At 41.0% G+C, this 23,952-nt stretch overlaps 1 protein-coding gene across 1 annotated transcript in view; it reads left to right on the top strand.

Annotated features, from left to right (window-relative positions):
* AIMP2 (aaRS-interacting multifunctional protein 2) overlaps nucleotides 1-17,216 on the top strand; it is a 31,721-nt gene extending 14,505 nt beyond the window's left edge. The window contains exons 3-8 of the mRNA XM_080280490.1: nucleotides 2,194-2,331; nucleotides 6,821-6,931; nucleotides 7,193-7,410; nucleotides 13,256-13,404; nucleotides 14,001-14,428; nucleotides 16,394-17,216. Coding sequence (XP_080136616.1) covers nucleotides 2,194-2,331; nucleotides 6,821-6,931; nucleotides 7,193-7,410; nucleotides 13,256-13,404; nucleotides 14,001-14,428; nucleotides 16,394-16,690 — 1,341 coding nt within the window. The 3' untranslated portion in view covers nucleotides 16,691-17,216. The remainder of the gene's footprint in view (nucleotides 1-2,193; nucleotides 2,332-6,820; nucleotides 6,932-7,192; nucleotides 7,411-13,255; nucleotides 13,405-14,000; nucleotides 14,429-16,393) is intronic.
* Nucleotides 17,217-23,952: the final 6,736 nt, after the last annotated feature.

The raw sequence follows: 23,952 nt of genomic DNA on the forward strand, positions 1-23,952 counted from the left end.
GAGCTGTTGTACACAGGCACGTCTTGACTCTACGACATCCACGGGTGAGAATGAGAGTGCGCTGTATTCTTGGCTTGCTGGATAAGCCACACCCACAATTGATTCTGATTGATTGGCATGTTGTGTGCATTCTCATTGGCTCCTGAGTTTTGGGATTTCCCCTTGGCACCGGATAGCTACTGCTTACAAGCCGGCTGAGACCCATCAATGCTGGATATTGCCTTGGTCCACTAGTTACATCCTGTTTCAGTGCTGGATGTTGCATAAAATTCATCTTGTATTGCTTGAGTATAGCCAAGGTAGCTGCACCAGATATTGCCTTGGGCAAGATTTTGCGACGACGGGTAAATGAGAGTTTACTGTACTTACATTCATTGTTAGTACACTGTATTTCTATTTGTATTATGGAAACATAGTATCATGTCTGGATTATGGGGACAAACAGTTGGAATTTATATTGAATTTGTAGCTGTATATTGTGTTATATATTGATACAATACCGTACGTTATTATTTGTATGCTTGTGGCTGATCTAGTGATTACCTGATTAGACAAGCCAGTAGGCACTGATGGCCAGGTCTAAGTGGACCAAGCTTTGTCAATGACCAGAAATGAGCTTGGGTACGAAAAGTCACTCCTGTATGGCGGTACTACCAAAGGACAACATCCTACGCAAAAATAATGGCCGTAACTTAATAATCTTCAGAGTCTTAGCATTTTGTGTGAATGAGGGTGTAAATTTAGCTTTTTTTTTTTTTTTTTTTTTTTTTACTGTGATAGAAAGCATTAGGACAAATACTCTGAGGAGGTTTAGCCATGTGGAGAGGACGGAGAATAAAAAACTAACGAGGAGACTGTATGTGGGGGGGTGGGAGGCCGAGAATGAGATAGAAGGATGGAGTGGAGAGATATGTATATGAGAGGGAGGGATGTGAGCTGGGGGAGGGCAATGAGATGGCAAGGAACAGGGCAACATGGAGGCAATTTTTTTTGTAGCCACCTCTTGCGGGACTGATGCATCTGGCAATAGATAGGTAGACATACTTTCTACACTTGATGACCTTTGACCCTTAACCTCGCTGATCTAGATCATGCATGTATAAAGCACTCTTGTAGCACTCGTTAACATCTATAAGCATGCAAAGTTTCATTCGATTCCATCCACCTGCTGTGGAACTAGGAACTTGAAATTCGTGGCATGGCCAATTTTTAGCTGGCACTGCCAGTGACTGGAAGTGAGTTTCGACACTAAATGTCGTTTTTGTATGGAGGTACTCCAGTGCAATATTCCATCCAAGAATCATGGCCTGGCTTGATATCCTTCGAAGCCTTAGGATTTTGTGCGAGCATAGTTGTGTTTTTAGCTATTTTCACCATTTTCACAGTTGATGACCTTTGACCCCTGATGTAGCCAGTGTAGCAAATAGATGTACAATAGAAGTTGTAGTACTAGTCAGTGTCTATAAGCATGCAAAGTTTCATTCAGTTCCATCGAGCTGCTGGGAAAGTAGGGGGGCATTTTTGAAAACCAATACTGGTTGCTAGGGACATTGAGGCCAATCTTCGCAGGGTTGCTACTCAAAAACTAGAGGAGAGAGAGGAAATGAGTGGCACACTTCCAGTGGGTAATGACCTTAAGATTACGCCTAAAGAGGTCAGAGCTTTCTATATCCATTAGTTCAACAGCTCAAAACGTGAAAATTATGAAAAATTTGATTATTTTTGTTTCCAGCCATTGCTAGGCAACAAATAGTTGCCTAGCAACCCAAAACCTTGAAGACACAATTAGGTCATAGGTTGGTCATTGTGTTCAAGTTTGGTTGGAATCAGTTAATTTTGAAGGGTAGAAGTGTCTGCCACAATTAAACAAGAAAGAAACCAAGCAAGAAAATTCGTCTAACAATAAGGGCAGCATGAGGTGGCCAATACATATACTTACATACATACATACATATATACCTACATACATATACAGTACACATCATCCTTAGCACAGTTTATCATCCAAACCTAATTTCTTACTGTTTCATAACTTTCATTAGGATGGGAAGGATCCAAAATAGAAAAAAAGATAACCCAATACAGTTGTGAAAATCACCAGCAGAACCCAGTGAAATGACCAGCATTCTTGTGTGCATTATTCAAACCTCTCACTTTTGTGGCAGCAATAATAATAGATTTTCCCTTAAACAGAAATCACCTGTGCACGATCTGGTGATATCAGCGAACCCCAGGCATCCTCCATACTCTCTGGTGCTACTGAGGAGGTTATTGAAACAAGCCGGCTCTCCTGTCTTGGCTGTCAACCACATGCATTCATCAGTCTTCCAAGTTGGTATTCAGTAAATCCAGTATCACAACTTCCTGAACGTGTACTGTAAGTTTGAGGAATCTGGCAAATCTTTTTCAGTTGCAGTGGAACTTTTTTTACAAGATAAAAATCATCATCATCATCATCTGGACCTCCTTTCCCACCCTAGGGTAGGGTGAGGATGGGGTAAAAAAACAATATAGAAAAAGAAAAAGACAAACAAGGACTTTTTGGATTCTCTTAGTTGAGAATGCATTGTAGCACCTGTTTCTAAGTCACTTATCTTGAACATTACACCTTAGTATACCCTTTGATACTTCTTATGTCTACCCCATCAAACAGGCAAACTTTTGTGTTTGGATACCCCTAAAACAGTGTCTGCAACATTAACTAGATTTATTTTTTATTTTTTAAATACCGGTAGAAATTTTTGTTCTTTAACATTTCTGTAAATTTGCCGTCATTGACCCCACCCACCCCTGTTTCTCAGTTACTTGTTTGTGGTCATTTATGACCAGCTGGCCCTAGTGTGATCCCTCCAGTCCAGTTAGATTTAGATGCATTGCCTTTTTAAGGAACAGTGTTTATCACCATGTGACCTGGAACTCCTGTATAGCTATTTATGGTATACCTGTACTTGCCCAATTTATAGGGAGTGTTCTTATGACTGTTTTGCCAGAGTACCTATTTCTGTCCAACTCGTCAATGCAAGAGGTAATTGGTACTCCCAGTCATTTATGTATGCAGCAGGTCAGCTCTGGAACTATCTTCCTCTGTCTGTATTTCTTACTGCCTATGACCTCCAGGGATTTACACGTGGTGTGTCCAGGCATGTCTAAATGAACAGGTCTTGAATTTAGCTCTCTGTAATCTTTTTATTTTTTCTTGGAGGGAACAGTCTTTCGGGTTTCTGGCATTTGATTCCTTCTTCCATGCACTAAAAGAGATGGGGGGCAGACCAATAATGTAAGGAAATTACTTCACCAAAAACAGGAAATCTTCTGTTAGAATTCAAACTTCTTACAGCACTGAGGTTCTTATCCATCCATCCATCATCCAGTTCTACATTGCCCCATGAGAAGAATAGAAGCCCGGGGCTAGGCAATTTGGTCCTGACATTTAAGATGAGAGTGACCAGCCTCACTCATCCCTGAGTGGCATTACATGAGCAGTAACCCCAACCTTCCCTTGGATATAAACCTTCACCGGCTCAATCCGATTGGAGTGCTGTAATTACCCACTAAACCATCAGGTGCCATAATTTGGTTATATGGTTACCACCCAGCATAGTAAATGGTTTCATGGTGTACAGGAAACCATTAGGCTTATCACTTAGTGTAGAATCACCCATAGGCAGAAGGAAGAGGAAAGAAAGAAAGACAAAAGAGGGAGTGTAAAGTCACCCGTAGACAGAAGGACGAGGAAAGAATGAAGTAAAGAAAGACAGAAGAGGAAGGAAGGAATGGAGAGAGGAGAGGAAAGGGCAGACACCTGAGAGCAGCACTACATCGAGTGAGTGGATGGTGAGCACCCCCACCTACCACAACTGAGGTTCTTATATAGCTATTTATTTAAAAAAAAAAAAATAAAAAAATAAAAACACTGCTGTGATTCTTTCCAAAAGCAGAACTTCACCCACTTCAGAGCTAATAATCTTGCAAAAAACAACACTTCACTTGTTTCAGTGCTGAGATTCTTAAAAATCTAAGTATAAATATAAGGATTCCAGTGTAATTCTAATGTGATATGTACCAAGAACATGTAAATGTGCAATATTATAACTGCTAAGGATTAGGGTGTCTGGCAGTAGATAGATAGATGTCTTTAATCATGTTGTGGATAGCATTAATAGCATATGGTGCAAAGAGTACTTTATATTAATGTGCCATGGCAGAAATCAGCTGGTAAGGAAGATCTGCTAGAAAGTCTGCTAAGTTAATGATAATATTGTACAGGTCTTTTTGTGTTTGGTTGCAAAATTATCAACATATCACCATTGATCCCCTGACAGTGATAATGTATTTTAAAATTTATCGCTGCCTCCTGTCACTTATGTTCAACACAGGTGAGCTTTGGAACTGTAGGGGTTAGTGCAGCCCTCACCCCTTTCAGTATCAGAAATTTCTGGTAAGCAGCCTAAATCATATGGAGATAGCAAAAATAAAGTAGAATATGACATTGGACTGGAAGAGTTTTCTGAAATTCTGATGCACAGGATTTGTTATTACTTAATATATAGTTGTTCTTGAATCTGATGTACTGAGTTTACTTAATACTGTATATAGTTGTTTATCAACCCCAGTCTGTCTGGCCAAGCAGACCCATCAACCATAGGCAAGCAACTGCCCCAGCAGGGTTGTTCCTTGCAGTGAACCCATGTTCCTTGTGGCTGACAGCACCTCACCACAGTGATGTGCAGGGAATAGTGCAGAGCTTTGTTCGTGGATAAACGCCATACTTGCATCTCTCCACCCAGTTAACAAGGGCACTGTAGCAGGCCACACTTAACCCCATAATTTGGTGATATGATTACCACCCAGTATTGCAAATGGTTTCCTGTGTAACAGGAAATCATTAGTCTTGTTCCTAAGTGTAGAGCTGCCTGAAGTGGAAAGAAGAGTACTGTACTGTAGTAAAATGTAACCAAAAGGAAATGGACAAGTAGGAAGAGAGGAGGGCAGACACAGAGGTAGGATGAGAAAGGTAAGGAAGAAGTAGACTCCTTTACATCAGGTAACTGGATAATGGTTGCCAGCACCTACCTCTGCTTCCAGTACAGTACTTAACCCCTAATTACTGCGATTCGATCTGGCTCATCTGCCACTGGAGCCGCAATTTGGGAGTGTTTTTTCGACTTTCACCAAGGGGAAAATCAATATGTTCTGGCTAAAGAGGAAGAATTTACACACCTGACAGTGCAATCGGCACCCCTCTAGGCCTAATGATTACCGCATAATCGAGGGTCAAAGTTGAAAAAAATAAATAAAATAGCTACCCCCCCAAAGTTAAAGCTCCCATAGTTTTGATAACTATTTCTATTACTGAAATAGGTCATTGCAATATCATATGTCACACCAAGCCTGAGAAGAGGTGTTTTGGGGTGTGGGGAGATTACCTTCTTTTGGGGAGATAAAGAACCCTGTGGGGAGGAGGTTTGTAGGTATGGAGGTTGGATAAAACCATCTTTTCTCATCAAAGTAGAGCATTTTAGTTTGTTCTTTACCAACCACTATGAAAACAGATGTGTAATTACGTGTGGGAAGATAAAATTCGATCAGGGAGAAGGCCCACAACGAGTACATTGAACCTTGGGAGATCATTTACGGTAACAACCAATTTGGCTAGTTGAAACAAACAAAATCTATGTGATTTAGCATATCAACCATGCAAGCAGGTGTGTTTGCAGGTGTGGGGAGATAATTCACGTATGGGGAGTAATAGATGTATCGAGGTGGAGGGATGGTGGTGGGGGGATGGGACTGGGTGATGGTAGGGGGAGGGGGAGGGGTGGTGGTGGGGGGGTTGGGGCTCAGATGCCTGTGATTGCACGTGTTTGCATGTATAGAATAGTATACAGAGAAGCATTTTTGTGTTCAGGTACGAAAAGGCACAGGAAAAAAAAAAAACATCAAGGCAATACAGTACATATAAAGCATATGTACATGTGTTGGGGGTGGGGGGAGTGGGGGAGGGGAGGAATGGGGGGGGAGAGCAAGCCAGGCTGCGTGCTCGCTATCACACGATGATTTATTGGGGGTAGGAGGGTAGTATGCGACCGAAAGGGAGGGAGGGGGTAGGGTAGGTAGGGGTATAAAAGGTAGAGGGGGAAGGTGGGGGGATTGGAGGGGGATGGAATGGGCCTTGAGGGAGGGTAAACTACGACTAACAATGTCCTGTTGGGGCGTACAGAGGGGTGGGAGGGTCTTCAAAGAGGGTTATTATGTGGCAGATGACAAAACATTCAGGCAATGGGTGGGCTGAGAGGGGGGGTGACCCCCCCTGCCCCCAGGATGGCCGGATCACCCAACCCAAGGCCGGAGGGGTTAGTTCTCATTGGCTTGAGGGGATATACGTCACAACTGGGGCGAAGCAATGTGCAGGCAGTTTTTTACAAGGCACACTATATTGACGTGATTTGGCTGAGAGAGCTAAAGTGGTCAACACGTACATTAATGTGCTTCGGTATTTAGGGGTTAACAGTAAAAAATATATGCTATATGGTGTTATTAGTAATGTTGCAGTTTGAAGAAAGCAAATGTGTTTAGCTAATGCATTTTGGAAAGTAAGCACCATTTTGAGTACGTTCAGTGTACTATGCACAAAGCCTTCCATTTGCAACTATGGGAGATGCTTGAAGTCATACCACCTAAAAATGTGACCAGTAAAAACTGGTGTTAATGAAATTTTTTGAAATCCAACATTATCTAATAACCATTGTGACTGTGATGTAAGATGGTGGTGGTGGTGAATACGGCAGATTAACATTCCATACCCTTCTTTGGTTGGCAGATTAATGACAGCCTCCGTGCGCATTTTTCTGACCAACCCCTGGCTGAGCGCAGGGACCATCCTCTTGCCTTCACTCTGCACTGGAAGGACGTCACAGCTTCAGCTCTTATGGTATAGTTTTAACCTTACTGCTGTCTCTTCAACATTTCAATATTAATTAAAATTTGTACTGTATATAGAAAGCATTTATAAATGCTTTGCTGAGTTTGTGAATCATAACTTTGTATTGATTGAGACAATTCTAAAGTTATTTGAAGCTAGAGGGGATATTATTTCTTATGTAATTGGTATGCAAATACAGAATAGGTGTTATAAGTTTTTTGTTATCCTTAATTCATTTTTTATATTATACCCTTTTTTCCATTTTCCTAGGTGAACCCCCTTCGGCAGACACAGATCTGTGGTGAAGTTAACATTGCACGATACATATCTCGCCTCTTCCCATTGGCATCACCGTTCAACTACGAGGCGATAGGCAGCTTCCCAACCATAGCAGAGACTGACCAGCTTTTGGACCAGTTGTCACGGCAACTGTCTAGCAGTAGCAACAACAAGGAACGTCAGGCAGCCCTTCGAATGTTGAATGGCAGGTTAGGCAGAGTAGGAGTTCTGACCGAGTAAGGAAATGATATCTGGGAGTTGGGAGTTTGACTGAGTTGCTGGTATATAACGTGTAAAGTAATTGTAGGAACCAATTTGAAGTTGTCAGTTGTACTATCAAGATTGGTCCAGATTGTATGTGGACCTCATCTTAAGGGTCATTCCATCGTGAAGAATGTTATATTTGGAGACAAGTTATCGAACTACTTTCAGTTATATCTGCAAAAGTATGTAGTATAAACAGATGGCTTTTGCAAGCGATATTACCAGCACTCCATACCACATCATACCACGGTTGGATTGTTTTTATGCTTTAATGTTGATGTAATATAGATTTTCAAAAGTTGCTTGAGGAGCATTACCATGATGCTACTCCCTCTTGTACTTTGCATAAATAATTTCAGTAAGTCTTTGATTTTACTGGTTTAGTCAGGGAGTGCTTCATATCAATAATATGTCAGTAGCAAAGGATCATAACCATACCAGCAGATTTGATTATTCCTAATAACTTGTGCCGTTAAGGAAAGTGTGACCGTCACACGTTACCAGAAAAGTGAGAAGCATTACTTGTGCAATTTTTATTGAAATATGATTATACGGGCAACTCTTATTACGGTTACAGTAATTGTAAGTATCACAGACATAAACAAAATGTGTATTGATGAGAAATGTACATAATAAACTAACTAGAAAGTGGTTGCGGGGATGCTCACCATCCACTTACTTGATGTAGTGCTGCTCTTGGGTGCCTGCCTTTTCCTTTCTTCCTTCTTTCTGTCCTTCCTCTTCTGTCTTTCTTTCTTTCATTCTTTCCTCTTCCTTCTGTCTGTGGGTGACTCTTCCCTGAGTGACAAGCCAAATGGTTGTACGCCAGGAAACCATTTACTACACTGGGTGGTAACCATGGCGCCTGGTGGTTTAGTGGATAATTACAGCACTCCAATCGGATTGAGCCAGTGAAGGTTTATATCCAAGTGGTGGTTGGGGTTGATTGCTCATGTAATGCCACTCAGGGATGAGTGAGGTTGGTCACTGTCATCTTAAATGTCGGGACCAACTGCCTAGCCCCGGGCTCCTACGCTCCTCTGGAGGCAATGTAGGATTGGATGATGGATGGATGGTGGTAACCATGTAACCAAATTATGGCACCTGGTGGTTTAGTGGGTAATTAAAGCACTCCAATTGGATTGAGCTGGTGCAGGTTTGTATCCAAGGGATGGTTGAAGTTTATAGCATATGTAATGCCACTCAGGGATGAGTGAGGCTGGTCACTCATCTTAAAGGTCAAGACCAGCTTGCCTAGCCTGGGGCTTCTATGATCCACATTGGGCAAGACTGGAGTAAATGATGAATGAAAGTATGAACTAACCAGGAGACAATTCTTGTTTAAGTGGCATCAACATATTCAAGTCACATCAGCAATATGATATCAACATAGACTAATTGACCAAAGAGGGAAAAGTCACCCCTTTGAATGTATGTACCATTCTGGATACTTGAGGAGTTGGCAAAGCCTGCACAACCATGTCCTCTGCTATTTCATCTTGGGGTTGTCAGGGAAATGAAACTTTTTTTTTTTTTTTTTTTTTTTTTTTTTTTTTTTGACTCTGGGCATAGGCTTCACAGCCTGCTCCCAAGGCCCAGTGGTCCTCCTATATACCATACACCCCTACATGTCACCACTTCGGTGCTTCCACCCACCACCCATATTGAATATATGCTAGGGCTGTCTCATCCAGGACTGGTGTGTTGGTATGACCCGTTTTGTTGATGCCCATCTTTCTAAGGTAATTAACTTTGTTCATGCCCTCCTCAGGCACTGACTCAATGACCGCAGTTCATAATGTTTAGATAACTTCATGGTTGTATAATGAACCAGTACAGTCATGAACACTAATACAGGGAGAGGGTAGTCTGTCATCTGAGGGCAGATTATCACTCAAGTCCACCCCCCAACTCCCCCTCCTTACCCCCACAAAACCACTGAATTGTTAGGCAGATGGATCGGAGATCTGAAGATTTGTTCTCTCTCACATCTTGCCGTATGTAATGTTAGTATACTGTAATTTATTTTATTGTTAGGTGTATTATTACGTGTATACATCCACCTTCAGTTCATTGAGAAGTAATTATATTGAGTTTTTAGCAGATTTCAATAGAATGACCCCACTATAGAATTTTATTCCAAATATTTATTCAGTGTCTTCTAAACGATATACTAAAATCTAAGTAAGTGACAAATTATATGACTACTAGGCCTGAAAGTCCCACTCCTGCCATGTCATGTGGGGAGCCACGTATCCACTGTCCACTCATTCACCTGTTTACTCAGCCCATCCAACACTTACCCTTCCCAGCCACCTGTGTGACCAACCAACCACACTGATCTCGGGTATCCACCTTGCCCGCCCATGAATGCCACCCAACACATCTACCCACTCACCTACCCACCCTGAACCCACCTAATCCACCAAACCAACCACCCACACAGAGCACCCTGTCCGCACAATCCTCAGCCACCCTTGTGACCCATCGTGTCACCTCACACCCTGGCGACCTGCACGTTCCAACAACCCATCTTACCCACCAGCCACAGTCACTCACCCTCCCCACCCTTGAATGCCACCCACTCTGCTCGCCTAACATTGCCATCCATCACATTAACCCACCCTGCCTTCCCACTGTACCCACCCACCTCTCCCTGAATTCAGTATAACTGCAGTGATTTCGTGTTTAAAGCTGTGCATGAGAAAAGTTGTATCTTTTTCCGGTAACGTTCCTCACGCTGTGCATGTATTGTGTGTGACGGAGAATATGTTCATCAGGGTCTCTTACAAGATATCACAGGGCTACATTAGAAGGGTAATAGGATTCCTGTTGATAATATAAAGTTATGTTAAATTTCTCCAATTTGTATGCTGTGTATGGGAAAAATATTATTTAAATGTGTGGTAGGTGGTGGTGACCATCATCCACTCACCTCATGTAGTGCTGCCTACTTCTTCCTTAGCCTTTATCATTCTTTTTCTGTGCCTACCCTCCTGTCTTCCTATTTCTCCCATCTTTCCTGTCACTTCTTATTGCTTTTCTTTCCTTTACAGGTGGCTTTACATTGAGTGACAAGCCAAATGGTTTCCTGTAAGCCAAGAAACCATTTACAATTAACCAAACCGTATGTGCTCCCTATGTGTCAACGTGTGGGTTGGTGGAGGGTTAGTGCCCCTCCCCGTAAAACAAATAACTCAAAGTCAAAGGGCCACCCCTTACGGGATTGTGGCATCTGGCAATAGATAGATAGATAGACACGTTACTCCTGAAGTACTGACCCTCCACTTCAAGGTCATCCCACAGACTGATCACAAAATATATGTAAACAATTGTAGTGACAATTACAACTCAAATAGATGCTATTTCAATAAAAGCCAATGACAGCATTCCAAACAGATACATATTCGGGTCAGTAATGATAAGAAAATCACTAATTTCAGCATGAATTTTTCTTCAGTGACATGGTATGACATTCTTTACTGCCTCACCATCAGTAGACGGTTTAGAAACTTTTTCTGTCCAGGTTCATAAAGCTTTAAAATGATATATAATTTAAATATATTTTATCAGTTCTGAGATTGGCACTACCGGCCTGCATGCTACTGATGGGGCATTAAAGGATTAAAATAGAACTGGAATTGACAGGAAGAATGAATTATGTATGGAGGAGAATACGATACAGATGTGGCACCTCTTTCTTTTTCTTCTTCTTCTTCTTCTTCTTTTTTTATATATATATATTTAACAAACTGAGGTGTATGCAGAGATGCTTAAATGTAGTGGAGAGAGTGGAATGAAGTGCTTGTTGGAGATATGTAAGAAGGCATGGATGAGTGTAGCTGTGCCTGCAGAGTGAAAAAGGCTGTGATTATACCCCTGTACAAAAATATAGGTGAGCAAAGTGAGTGTAATAATTATTGTGGTATAAGTTTATTGAGTGTGGTTGAGAAGGTATATGGAAGAATTATTATAGAGAAAGTAAGAGAGATATCAGAAGTCCTAGTGAGTGATGAACAGGGTGGCTTTAGGAGTGTCAGAGGATGTGTGGATCAAGTATTTGCATTGAGACAGATAGTAGAGAAGGCTTGTGAGAAGGATCATAAGGTGTTTATGGCATTCATGGGGAAAAAGCATATGACTAAGTAGATGGAGAGGGATTGTGGAAAGTTTTGCGCATGGATCGTGTATTTTGGTAAGCTGTTAGGTGCCGTCAAGAGTTTTTATGATGGTAGCGAAGCATGTGTAAGGGTTTATGGGCATCTAAGTGAATGGTTCACGATCGGTGTGGGTGTGCGACAAGGTTGTGTGATGTCCCCATGGTTGTTCAGTGTATATATGGATGGGGAAGTGAAAACACAAGTAATGGAGAGAGGGATGGTGTTGGTAATGAATGGTGATGGATGGAATATCTCAAATTTGTTGTATGCTGATGATGCAGTACTGCTTGCAAGTACCGGACAGGAACTTGGTAGACTAGTGCAGAGTTTGTTGATGTCTGTGAGTGTCGTGCCTTGAGAGTAAATGTAGAGAAGAGTAAAATGATAGTTATTGAGAGAGAAGGGGACTCCCAGTGTGATGTCACAATGAATGGAGAGAGACTGGAATTGGTGAGAGAGTTCAAATAATTGGGTACAGTGATAGAAAAGAGAGGAAAATGTGCAAAAGAAGTTGAAAGTAGAGTGATACAAGGAAGAAAAGTAGCTGGTGCAGTGAAGTCCTTGATAAGAAACGGAAGCTTGAGTGTTGCAGCTGCACAAGGCTTACATGAGGGAGTGTTAGTGCCAACTCTCAACATATGGGTGTGAGACTGTGGTGTAGCATGAAAATGAAATGTAGAGTAAGAGCAGTGGAGATGGGACTGTTGAGGAGTGTATGTGGAGTACAGAGGGTGGATAGGATACGAAATAATGTGATTCGTGATTGGTGTGGAGTGAGGAAGTCGGTGGACACCAGAACCGAAGAGAGTGTCCTGAGATGGTGTGGTCATGTGGAAAGGATGGATAACAATAGGGTGGTGAATAAGGTATACCTGAGCGAATTTGAAGGAGGGAGGAGGTGAGGTAGGCCAAGGAGAAGGTGGAGATGTGGTGGATGAGTGTTTGAGGAAGAGAGGTTTGGAAGTCGGTGAGGCTAGGGAACTGACAAAAGGTCGAGCTGGCTGGATGAATGTTGTGAGGAGAAATGCATGATCAGGGATTTTAGCACCCCTTGTGAGCATGGCAGCGTCCGGATCGACTCAGTCAGATACATTTGTGTGAAGCTGCAGAATGTGGTGAACGTTTTTTGGCGTACCCGGTAGAGCCAGGATTCCGGGGGCTTAAATGATGAGTGAATTTAAGTGTGACCTATTTGGATTGGGCAGGTTTGTGCTGTCTGGACATTGCTACTCCTCACCCTGCCCTTGGGTGGGAAAGGAAGTCTGGATGATGATGATGATGATGACAAGCTGAATGTTCCTGGTAGGTAACATGAAGTTCATCTGTAAAGGAAAAAAATACAGTACAATATGTGAAGGTGGTTGGGCCATTGAGGTAGGGCCAGGATTCTGAGAGCATGATTGCTTTGATTATATATGAGTGAATGATTGTCAGGTTTGCTTCTCTGAGCATGCATTTGATAGTTCTCTCTCTCTCCTGTGTTATCTCTTTCCTTATTTTTAGGGTCTTGCCTCACCCCATCCCAAGGTGGGAATAGAGGTCAGAGTGGTGAAGAAATGGCATGTGACAGCTGAAAGTGTTGACTGATTGACTGACTTACTAATAGCTCCATAACTTCCTTTATTTCAAGGCTAGGGAAGAACACATTCCTAATGGGCTGCAGTTGTGGCATAGCAGACGTGTTAGCGTGGTCGTTGGTAAAGCAGTTGGGCCTGGATATTGGAGCACCCAGTAATGTTGCCAAGTGGTACAAGTATCTCACTTCCATGGCAGGCTTAGGTAAGGAACTGTTGGTACAGAAGAGAGAAAGCCTAATTTTAAGTAAGGTACTGTTGGTTTAGAAGAGTGGAAGCTTACTTAGGAATCCTGTTTTACCAAGGTACTGCTGGTATAGAAGAGAGGAAGCTTAATTTTATATAGGGCGCTGTTGGTATAGAAGAGAGGAAACTCAACTTTATGTAGGGCACTGTTGGGATAGAAGAGAGGAAGCTTAATTTTATGTAGGGCGCTGTTGGTAATAGAAGAGAGGAAGCATAATTTTATGTAGGGCACTGTTGGTATAGAAGAGAGGAAGCTTAATTTTAGATAAGGTGCTGTTGGTTTAGAAGAGAGGGAAGATTAATTTTAGGTAAGGTGCTGTATGTATAAAAGAGAGGAAGTTTAATTTGACAAGTCAGGAGTACTGTGTAATACCAGCACTCGTGTAGTTTGATGCATATTATCTTATATTGCCTAGCACCATTATCATCTGATGCATTCAGCAGCAACAAAAAACTCCACATATTGTTATCCTACTCTGGCCATTAGATTTCCTTTGTAATATTAAATGTTGTCAGTTTTCTAGAGCTATGGTAATGATTGATGTTTGTCCTCAGAGTTGGAGTCAGCAACCCCTGAATCTAAACATCCTTCAGAATCAAATATGGAAAAATCAAATTTGCAGCAGGTGAGGACCGAAGCAAAGAAGCAAGAGGCGTCACCAAAGTCTGCAAAAGTTACAATCAGAGATACTGCTAAAAAGTCACCATCAGTTGCAAATGGAGATGCCACTAAAAAATCCCCAGCAATTGCAAACGGAGTTGACATTAAAAAGCCTCACATGGACCGTGCTGGACTGGAATCATATCTTAAAAGTCTGGGGATCAAGTACCAAGTGACTGATCATGAGGAAGTGTTCACTGTTGAGGCACTTATGAAGTGTGTCAAGGAGAAGAACATCCCTGGGTTGCACATGAAGAATCTTTTCCTCAAAGACAAGAAGAGGAAGGATCTCTACCTTCTCTCAGCCAGACATGATGCAGAGGTGTGTGTTCTTAACCTGAGTTAGCCCCTTCAATCCAGAAATTAAATATGTCTTTCTTTCCTTCATTCTTTCCTCTTCCTTTTGTTTACCAGTAACTCTACAGTGAATGACAAGCCAAATGGTTCCTTGTACGGGAAACCATTTACTGTGCTGGTTGGTAACACATACATACATACATCATCTAATCCTGTTGCCCCATGAGGAACGTAGGAGCCCGGGGCTAGGCAAGTTGGTCCTGACATTTAAGACGAGAGTGACCAGCCTCACTCATCCCTGAGTGGCACTGTGTGAGCAGTAAACCTCAACCATCCCTTGTGGAGCTCCTTAATTGCCCAGTAAACCGCCAGGCACCAAAGTTTGGTTATATGGTTGCCACCCAGTGTAGTAAATGGTTTCCTGATGTACCGGAAACTGTTTGGCATGTCACTTAGTGTAGAGTCACCCATAGACAGAAGCAAGAGAAAGAAGGAAGGAAGGAAAGAAAAACAAGAAGAAGGAAAGAAGAGAGGAAAGGGCAGGCACCTGAGAGCAGCATGACATCAAATGAGTGGATGGTGAGTGCCCTTCTGGGTGGTAACCATGTAACCAAATTATGGCACCTGGTGGTTTATTTGGTAAATAAGGTGCTCCAATCAGATTGACCCAGTTCAGGTTTATATCTAAGGGGTGGTTGAGGTTCATTGCTCACGTAATGCCACTCAGGGATGAGTGAGGCTGGCCACATTCATCTTAAATGTCTGGACCAACTTGACTAGCCCTGGGCTCCTACACTCCTCGGGGCAACATGGGATTAGATGATGATTGAATGAATCAATGAAAAGTATGCACGCACGCATGCACGCGCGTGCTCACACACACACACACACACACACACACACACACACACACACACACACACACACACACACACACACACACACACACACACACACACACACACACACACAGTTTTGCTTAGTGCTGGAGAGACATTTCAAACTGGCTAGTTATAGTCTTCAGTAACTCCTTCACCTTTATGGAGTATTCTTAAGTTGATAAAATTGTTTGGTGGTAGCAAGAATAAACTAGGGAATATGTCACTGGATTGAAGAAATGAATTACTTATTACATTATCATTAGGGGGCATGGTTGGTCAGTGGTAGAGTGCCTGACGCGAGACCGAAGTCGTGAGTTCGCACTGCACTCGGATAAGCTGCCTTGGAGGGAGAGGTAGCACCTTCCTGTCATCTAGCTGGTTGTAGCAGCCGTGGCTCAGTGGATTAGAGCACTCTGACCAAAGGGTCAGAGGTTTGAGTCCATCCAAGGGTCATTGGTAGACATCAGGAAGGGCATCCGATCATAAAATGCTACATACCCCAAAACCAAAGTCCTCTACCCAGGGGCAACCCCTTAGCCCTTATGAAAAAGAGGAGACACTGCTTAAAATTAAAAAATTATATATAACCTTGGGACTAAATTTGCAGAGGGGAAGGCAAGCTTGTAATTTTAGTGGTCATTTATAAAGCAGGTTTGGTTATTTGCTGTGTTCAGCATGCAGTCCACATTATAGAGTGTACCATAGCTCAGAAATATCAGACATGTTCTGTTGTGCCTCAGAAATTATATTGAAAGAAAAAAAAAAGGGTTTTGTTCATACTCCCTCACTAGGTTTTAGTACATGGACATTTAGAGCTAGGTGACTGTAGTAACTGTTTTACTAGGTATTGACCTTCTTCTAAGATGCTGGAGGAAAATACAGTATTGTATACTGTATAAGAAAGTTAGCTACACACTGTTACAGTTTCTTCCTTATAACTAGTACAATACAGTACTTTCAGTGGGGGAAATGGTTAAATCAGCTTTATAATTAGTACAGTACTGGAACTTAAGTAGGCATTTTTCTTTAATTTAGTATGAACTTCATTGCAAAAAAACAAATAGAGATGGGTGACAGTCTGGATTGATTATATATGATTTTCCTTACAGGTGAAACTCAGTGATGTAGCCAAACAGGTGGGAGTCAAGGAGTTGCGTTTTGCTGATGAGTCCGTGATGCTGGATGTCATAGGGGTGGCCCAGGGTTGTGTCACTCCCTTTGCACTGGCCAATGACACAGAACAGAAAGTGACATTCCTGCTTGATTCTGTGGCACTTGACTCCTCCCATGCCTATGTCAACTTCCACCCACTGAGTAATGCTGCAACTCTAGGAGTTTCTCCACAGGATCTCAGGAAGTTTTTGGGAGCAACAGGACACCAGCCTAAGCTACTTAACTTCGCATAGCACAATTTACATTATTTTTTCTTAATTTACTATTTCTGAAGGAGTACGGTAGGGACTAAAACTTTTGCGTGGAGAATTGATATAACTTAAAATAGGCCTGTCATTTTCCTACCCATGATAATTTTTAACAAATACAACACATTTTTATGAAAGTGGGGACTTGAGCTATTCTGCATATTCAGGAGAGCACATCATCATTTGGGAATTTTAACATTTTTACATACAAAACCAGAGTCTTAACTTCATCATTCATATAACAAATGGCCAGCTAACAGTCCCAGTGAACACTAACCTTAATCTGAACAAAAGGTATGTTGGCGGTTTTTATTCTTTAGAGCAAAGTATCTTTGCCTTTAGTCACTCATATATTGCATCACTTTACGCATTATCTGTGACCGTTTGCAAGACCATGCTCACTGCTAAGCAAATGACTACTTTCACAAGAAACTGATGGTGTCTTCTTTCTTCACCCTTTAAGTGGCCCTTTACAATATTACTGTGTAACAATTACAAAATACAATACAGAATAATAGGTACAGTGAGTACTGTACCTACATTACTTGTACATAAATTACAGGAAATTCAAGTCATCCTTACAATGATGTACATGTAATGTATTTTATCTTTTAGTCTTACTAACTACCTTGAAACAATTATTTTCAGCTTAATGCATATCTAACAGGTGGGGGTCATATGTAGCATTCATTAACCCCTTCCATATCACGAGTCATCCCTGAACCGACTAAAAGCATCAGAAGGTAGCAAGGATGAACTAAAATGGACATCACTGCACAGAATTTAAATGTTGTTTGCAAATATTTTGTTTATTACTTCTGGGGAAGAGGGAGCTTTTGTTCTGAACACATGAGGCATCGATTTAGCTTACCTTTTACCCTGCCCTTTGACTGAAATGCAGTTGTAGCCAGGCACTGAAAGAAGATTTCTCACTGAAAGTTTGGAGTTTTTCTGACTGCACGAGTAACATTGTCATTGTGAACAGTTCCTCAGGCAATCTAGCATCTTTGCAATACCATCTTAACACTTGGTAAAGTGTCTTTGTTGCGAGTGAAATCCTAGCCATGATTCCTCTCCAAACAAGTGTATGATTAAAAAGTGAGCAGAGCCTATAGCTTATGAGTGTTCTGCATCACATTTTGTGTAGGGGATTTGCAGGTTAGATAGAGAATAAAGTGCTTCCATTAGCTTTATGTATAACTATAGGTTGGCTCATAAAAATTGTTCCTCTTCCGCTTTGCTAGGTGATTTTTGTGTGTTGACAGGAGGGCTCTGTCAGCAGTATCATTGTGTACATTACGTCACTTACTTTTTTCCTTTTCCCACTGCCACATCCATACCCAAATCAGTTGACTCAATCCTCTTTGCAACACACAAGAAACCATCATAGTTTCTAGTGGAGCACTATTTATGGACCACCCTGTACTCTTAAATCTCTGTAGTGTGTGTCCTTTTTATTTCATTCATTCTACACCCAGATGAATCCTGTTGGAGAGAAGTTGCTGGTCTAAAGATCTCCCAGACAGTTTGAAAAGTCTACCCTAAGGTGAATAAAGTAATCTGGAGGCAGCAAGAATGAAGAACAGAATGTCATCTGTTTGGAGAGGTTAAGGATGTCAATATTAGGAATGAGTATTTTTCACTTGCCGTTATTCAGACTTCTGTGGACTGGCATTCCTCCATAACAGTTATCCTTTATACAAGAAAGCTTAGATCATCTGGTAATAGACTAACCCCTTCAGTCCACTGATGTATTTGTTATTTGATTCTTCCTGTTTCCAGATAGGGTCACTCAACTTTGTAGTGTTATCAAGTCATGAGGGGTTTCATCTGATTTTAACCCTTCCAGTTCAGTAAATCTCCCCTGAACTGCATAATAGGCTCTGAAACTAGCAGGATTAAAATACAGTACTAAATACATCAACAGAGTAAATGGGTCATACATATCAGTTTTATTCTTAAAAAGTTATTAAGAAATGAAGCATAGAGATAATGAGTATTGAAAATTGTAAACGTGTAGTCTGGTTTATTCTGGCAAGTGCAGTAGGTATAGTTTAGACAACTTTATCCATGTCATTATGTTTAATGAGTCATTATTATAGTGAAATGATAATGAATTACAACTCACAAAGTTGTACATAACACTGCATTGTAATAATGGTGAGATGCTGTCTGCCACAAGGAAACACTGCTTCACTGCATGGAACAGCCCTGTAGGGACAGTTGCTTCCCTGCAGTAGATGGGTCTGCTCAGCCTGGCAGACCAGGATTATTCAACAACAATAAAGTACAATACAGCAAACACACTGCAACTTTGTCCATTTTTTAATCATTCAGTTCTGTCTATGCTCATTAGCACATAATGCTGGTGATTTAGTTCAGTTTTGCATTTCTGTTCATTGCTGCAGACTAGTTTTATAGCAGTACAGTAACCAGTTTATGGATCAGCAGTTGGTTTAGTAACTGAATTGTACTTTTGGAGTGTTGACGGCTTTATTATTTGTATTTATTTATTTATTTATTTTAGAAATATGAAAGTATTTGGTAGCCACTTTATCAGTTGAAGTACTTAGCTTTACAAACAATTTGCAACTCTGTAGTTGGATACAGTTTTTGCTTTTACAGACAATTTGCAACACACTTGGTGGTTACAGTTTTTGCTTTGTATCAGTTTCCTCTCATTCGTATCTGATAATTTTAAATTAATTTCCTTTGTCCTCAGTTGCTGTTGCATGGAAGTAGGTATGGATTAGGTTAAAGGAAAGACACAAGCCTGTAATATAACAATTGAGTTAATTCTGACATTTGGTTCACCATTCACAAAACTTACAGAGCCTTGTGTTTATGTTTAGAGGTTTACCGAAAATGTTTCTGGCCAACACGAACAGAGTCCAGACCCATGACGTTTGGCTGCATATAACATACTGTATATTTCAGTGCCACATATATATATATATACAGTACTGTCCTGGGTTACATAAGAGTTCCGTTCCTGAGATGACATAAGTCGATTTTTTATGTAACTCGAGTTTCTGAATGTACATCGTACATTTATACCTCGAGGGAGTGTTAGGGCGATTTGTTTATGGCCACCCCGTGTGGGATTAAGGCGTCTGGCAATAGATAGATAGATAGAGTGTTAGTGGGTGGGGAGGTGATGTGAAATATTAGGGACAAGGTATGCAGGATGGAAGAGACAAGAAAGTGATGAATTGAAGAAGGGAGAATGGAGATAGGAGTGAGTGAAAAGGGCAGAAATGAAAGAAATTGAAGGAAAAAGAGACAACAAGGGAAAAAAAGGAGAGGAGAGAAGAATGGAGAAGGGGGATAGTGTATTAAAGGAATGGAAAGGAAGAAGGGAAGGGAGGACAGAAAAAGGGGGGGAGGGAAGGAAGTGTGATGTGTGGAGGGAAGAGAAGGGTAAATGGGTGTAGGAAGCTAGGAAAAGAAGGGAATAGAGGGAGGGGGAAAGAAGAGAGGAATGGGGAGGGGAATGAGTCACAGATGAGAGATTAAGGATTAGTGAGGAAATGGACAAGAAGGAAAATGAATGAGGATGAGAGGGGGGATAATAGACAGAGGCAGTATTTAAGGAAAGAAACAGGAATGGGGTAACGGCAGGGGATGAGCGAGGGAGGAGAGGAAATTAGGAAGGAGAGATAAGAAGAGAATAGAGTAGAAAGAGACATTTTGCGGCAGATAGCAACACTTTAAAACCTGCACTTTATGTTTATTTCTTCATTATTTTTAAAAAATTTCCTTGTAGCAGACTATTGTAACCTTGAGATTGATGCAAGTTGAGTGATGTAACCTGGGACCCTACTGTATATATATACTGTGTATGTCTGTATACATACATATATATATATATATATATATATATATATATATATATATATATATATATATATACACTGTAGATAGATAGATAAAATACGTATGTATATATATCATTAAAGTATTATGTAAAAGTCTAAAGAAAGCTGTATTTTCTAACATAAATCTCCTACAAGTACAGTACAGTACACTAATTCCTTGTTATATATCGACGCTTTTATATAATACTGTATCTTCTTTTGCGTAGTATCTTACATAATGACTGGCCAGTAAAGTTCCATTGCTACCAGTTTCCCCTAACTTACAAGTGCTGATTGTATTAAAAGAAGAAGTTGCAGTATTTAGGAATACCTATCGGACATATTATGAGGACCTATAAATTAATACAGATTATGGTTTACGGTTGAACATGGTGAACCATATTGTGAACTGAGATGAGTAATAAAACAAAACTCTGCATTACTGTTGTCCATGTGAATTTGGTAGGTAATTGCATAATTTATGATTTAACATTTTAAAGAAGTTTACGGTACTCTTGACTGACTGGAGTTGATAAGCACCTCCAGTCAGCATCATTCACCTCCACCTTTTAGTTTTTAGAATACCTATCAGATGCGTAGTGCTAATTCCATATATTTTCACATTAATGCTGATGGTGGGGGGGAATTCGCTGGACTGCAGAGTTATGATAAGAGTTACACTAATTTACTTAGGGTTGACAGGGTGTTACGTGCAGCCAAGATTGACAAATCATATCATTTCTAAATGAGGCTTTATATCCCCTAAAACATTTTGATCTCTTCAGTCTGATAACACTCTGGTTTTAGTCTTTCTACCATCAGATTTTTTCAAGCTTTGTGGAAGAAAACAGGATGTGAGGAAGTTAATGGAAGCACTTTCATACCCAGTCACCATGAATTTCTTCTCTAGAATGAACAAAATCATGATGGTAGCAACAATACACTAGGGGAAAAAAAATATCATAGGATGGAAGGGATTAACCTATGAATGTCTAACATATTACATGATAGGTCTCAGACGTTGAGTGAATGTGGCACAAATCTTACAGTGTGAGGATGGTGAAATACAGCACAGAATTACAGGTTATGCAAGGATTTTGGGGTGACATAGTTACCTTGCAAATAAAGGTATATGGGTTTCTAATGGCTGTATGATTATCCTAATATAGCATTTGCAGACTCTGAGGGGCACTCAGCATCCACTCACTCAGTGTAATGCTGCTTTGGGTGTCTGCTGTTTCCTCTCATCCATCCTTCCTCATCTGTCTTTCCTTCATTCTTTCCTCTTCCTTCTGCCTCCAGGTGACTTTGCACTCCCTCTTCTATCTTTCTTTCCTTCATTCTTTCCTCTTCTGTCTATGGGTGACTCTACACTGAGTGACAAGCCAAATGGGTTCCTGTACACCAGGAAACCATTTGCTATGGTGGGTGGTAACGATGTAACTAAATTATGGCACCTGGTGGTTTAGTGGGTATTTAAGGTGCTCTAATCGGATTAAGCTTGTGTAGGTTTTTATCCAAGGGATGGTTGGAGTTTATTGCTCACATAATGCCACTCCGGGATGAGTGAGGCCGGTCACTCATCTTAAATGTCAGGACCAATTAGCCTAGCCCAGGGCTCTTATGGTCCTCATGGGGCAACATAGGATTGGATGATGGATGGATATTAAGCAATACTGTATATTGTTGTCTAGTGGTCAGAATACCTCAGTCACAGCATTCCATCCTCAACAGGTGACCATGGAAGCCTTCTGATTATGTAATGCCACAAAAAGAAGTAGCCTGGTAATTTACCCTTATATGCACTGGATTGTGGAAACCCAACCTAGGGACACTATCGAGGTATAGATTTTTATTTTATTTTTTTTAACATCCAGAAAGTCTTAGATGAAAAGATAATGATGCAAATAGTAAGGTAGATACCAGAATTCTGGTAAGTGATGAATAGGGTACTGTAATATCCAAAGCTGCAGGGGACATGTTGATCAATGTGCTGTAAGATAAATGTTGGGGATGTGTGTATGTGACTGATATTTATGACAGTACCCTCCATGATGATAATGTTTTTATTTTATTCTTGCTATTTCTATATCATTTTATTAATCTGACTGGAGGTATTAGGTACAGCTTTCAGTATCCCCTACCAAAGTGGGATGTCTTCCTGCAGTGGCTCATTTCTGCTACACTATGAGTAATGTAAGGAAAGGTGTGGCAAGGTGTAATAAGGTAAGGTATGGCAAAATGTAAGGGAAGGTATGGCAAGGTGTAATAAGGTAAGGTATGGCAAAATGTAAGGGAAGGTATGGCAAGGTGTGATAAGGTAAGGTATGGCAAGGTGTAATAAGGTAAGGTATGGCAAAATGTAAGGGAAGGTATGGCAAGGTGTAATAAGGTAAGGTATGGCAAAATGTAAGGGAAGGTATGGCAAGGTGTGATAAGGTAAGGTATGGCAAAGGCAAGGTGTAATAAGGTAAGGTATGGCAAGGTGTAATAAGGTAAGGTATGGCAAGGTGTAATAAGGTAAGGTATGACAAGGTGTAATAAGGTAAGGTATGGCAAGGTGTAATAAGGTAAGGTATGGCAAGGTGTAATAAGGTAAGATATGGCAAGGTGTGATAAGGTAAGGTATGGCAAGGTGTGATAAGATGAGGCAAGGTAAAGTTAGGTATGGCCAAGTGATAAGGTGAGGCACGATAAGGTAAGGCAAGGTTTGATAAGGTAAGGTAAGGTGCGTTAAGGAAAGGTAAGATAAGGTGTGATAAGGTGAAGCAAGGTGAGGCAAGATGTGATAAGGTGAGGTAAGGTAGGGTAGGGCAAGGTGTGATAAGATAAGGCAAGTATGTAAGGTCAGGTAAGGCACAGTGAATAGATGAGGCATGGTAAGGTAATGTGTGATAAAATGAAGCAAGATAAGATGATAAGGTAAGGTAAGGTAAAGTGTGATAAGGTAAGGTAAGATGTGATAAGGTAAGGTAAGATAAGGTGAGGCAAGGTGTGATAAAGGAAGGGAAGGGAAGGCGTGGTAAGTTAAGGTGAGATGAGGTAAGGTAAAGCAAAGCAAGGTGTAATAAGGTAATACAAGGAAGGGTGTGATAAGGTGAGGTAAGACACAGTGTTATAAGGTAAGGTAGGGAAAGTGTGATAAGGTAAAGTAAGGTAAGGTAAGATGTGGAGTCACCAATGTAGTCCAGGCTATTCTGGGTCAGTGATCGATACTACGGGTGATCAAAAATTCATGAGTGCATCCTAGATCTCTCTCTCTCTCTCTCTCTCTCTCTCTCTCTCTCTCTCTCTCTCTCTCTCTCTCTTCACTACCACGACCAAGCTTTTTATTTTATTCTTGCAACCTTCAGACGATTTTCTTTATGTTGGGGGAGTGGAGTGGCAATG

This window comes from Coenobita brevimanus, chromosome 85, assembly GCF_032717465.1.
Source record: "Coenobita brevimanus isolate Jiangsu-jjx chromosome 85, ASM3271746v2, whole genome shotgun sequence".
In the NCBI taxonomy this organism is placed as follows: domain Eukaryota; kingdom Metazoa; phylum Arthropoda; class Malacostraca; order Decapoda; family Coenobitidae; genus Coenobita; species Coenobita brevimanus.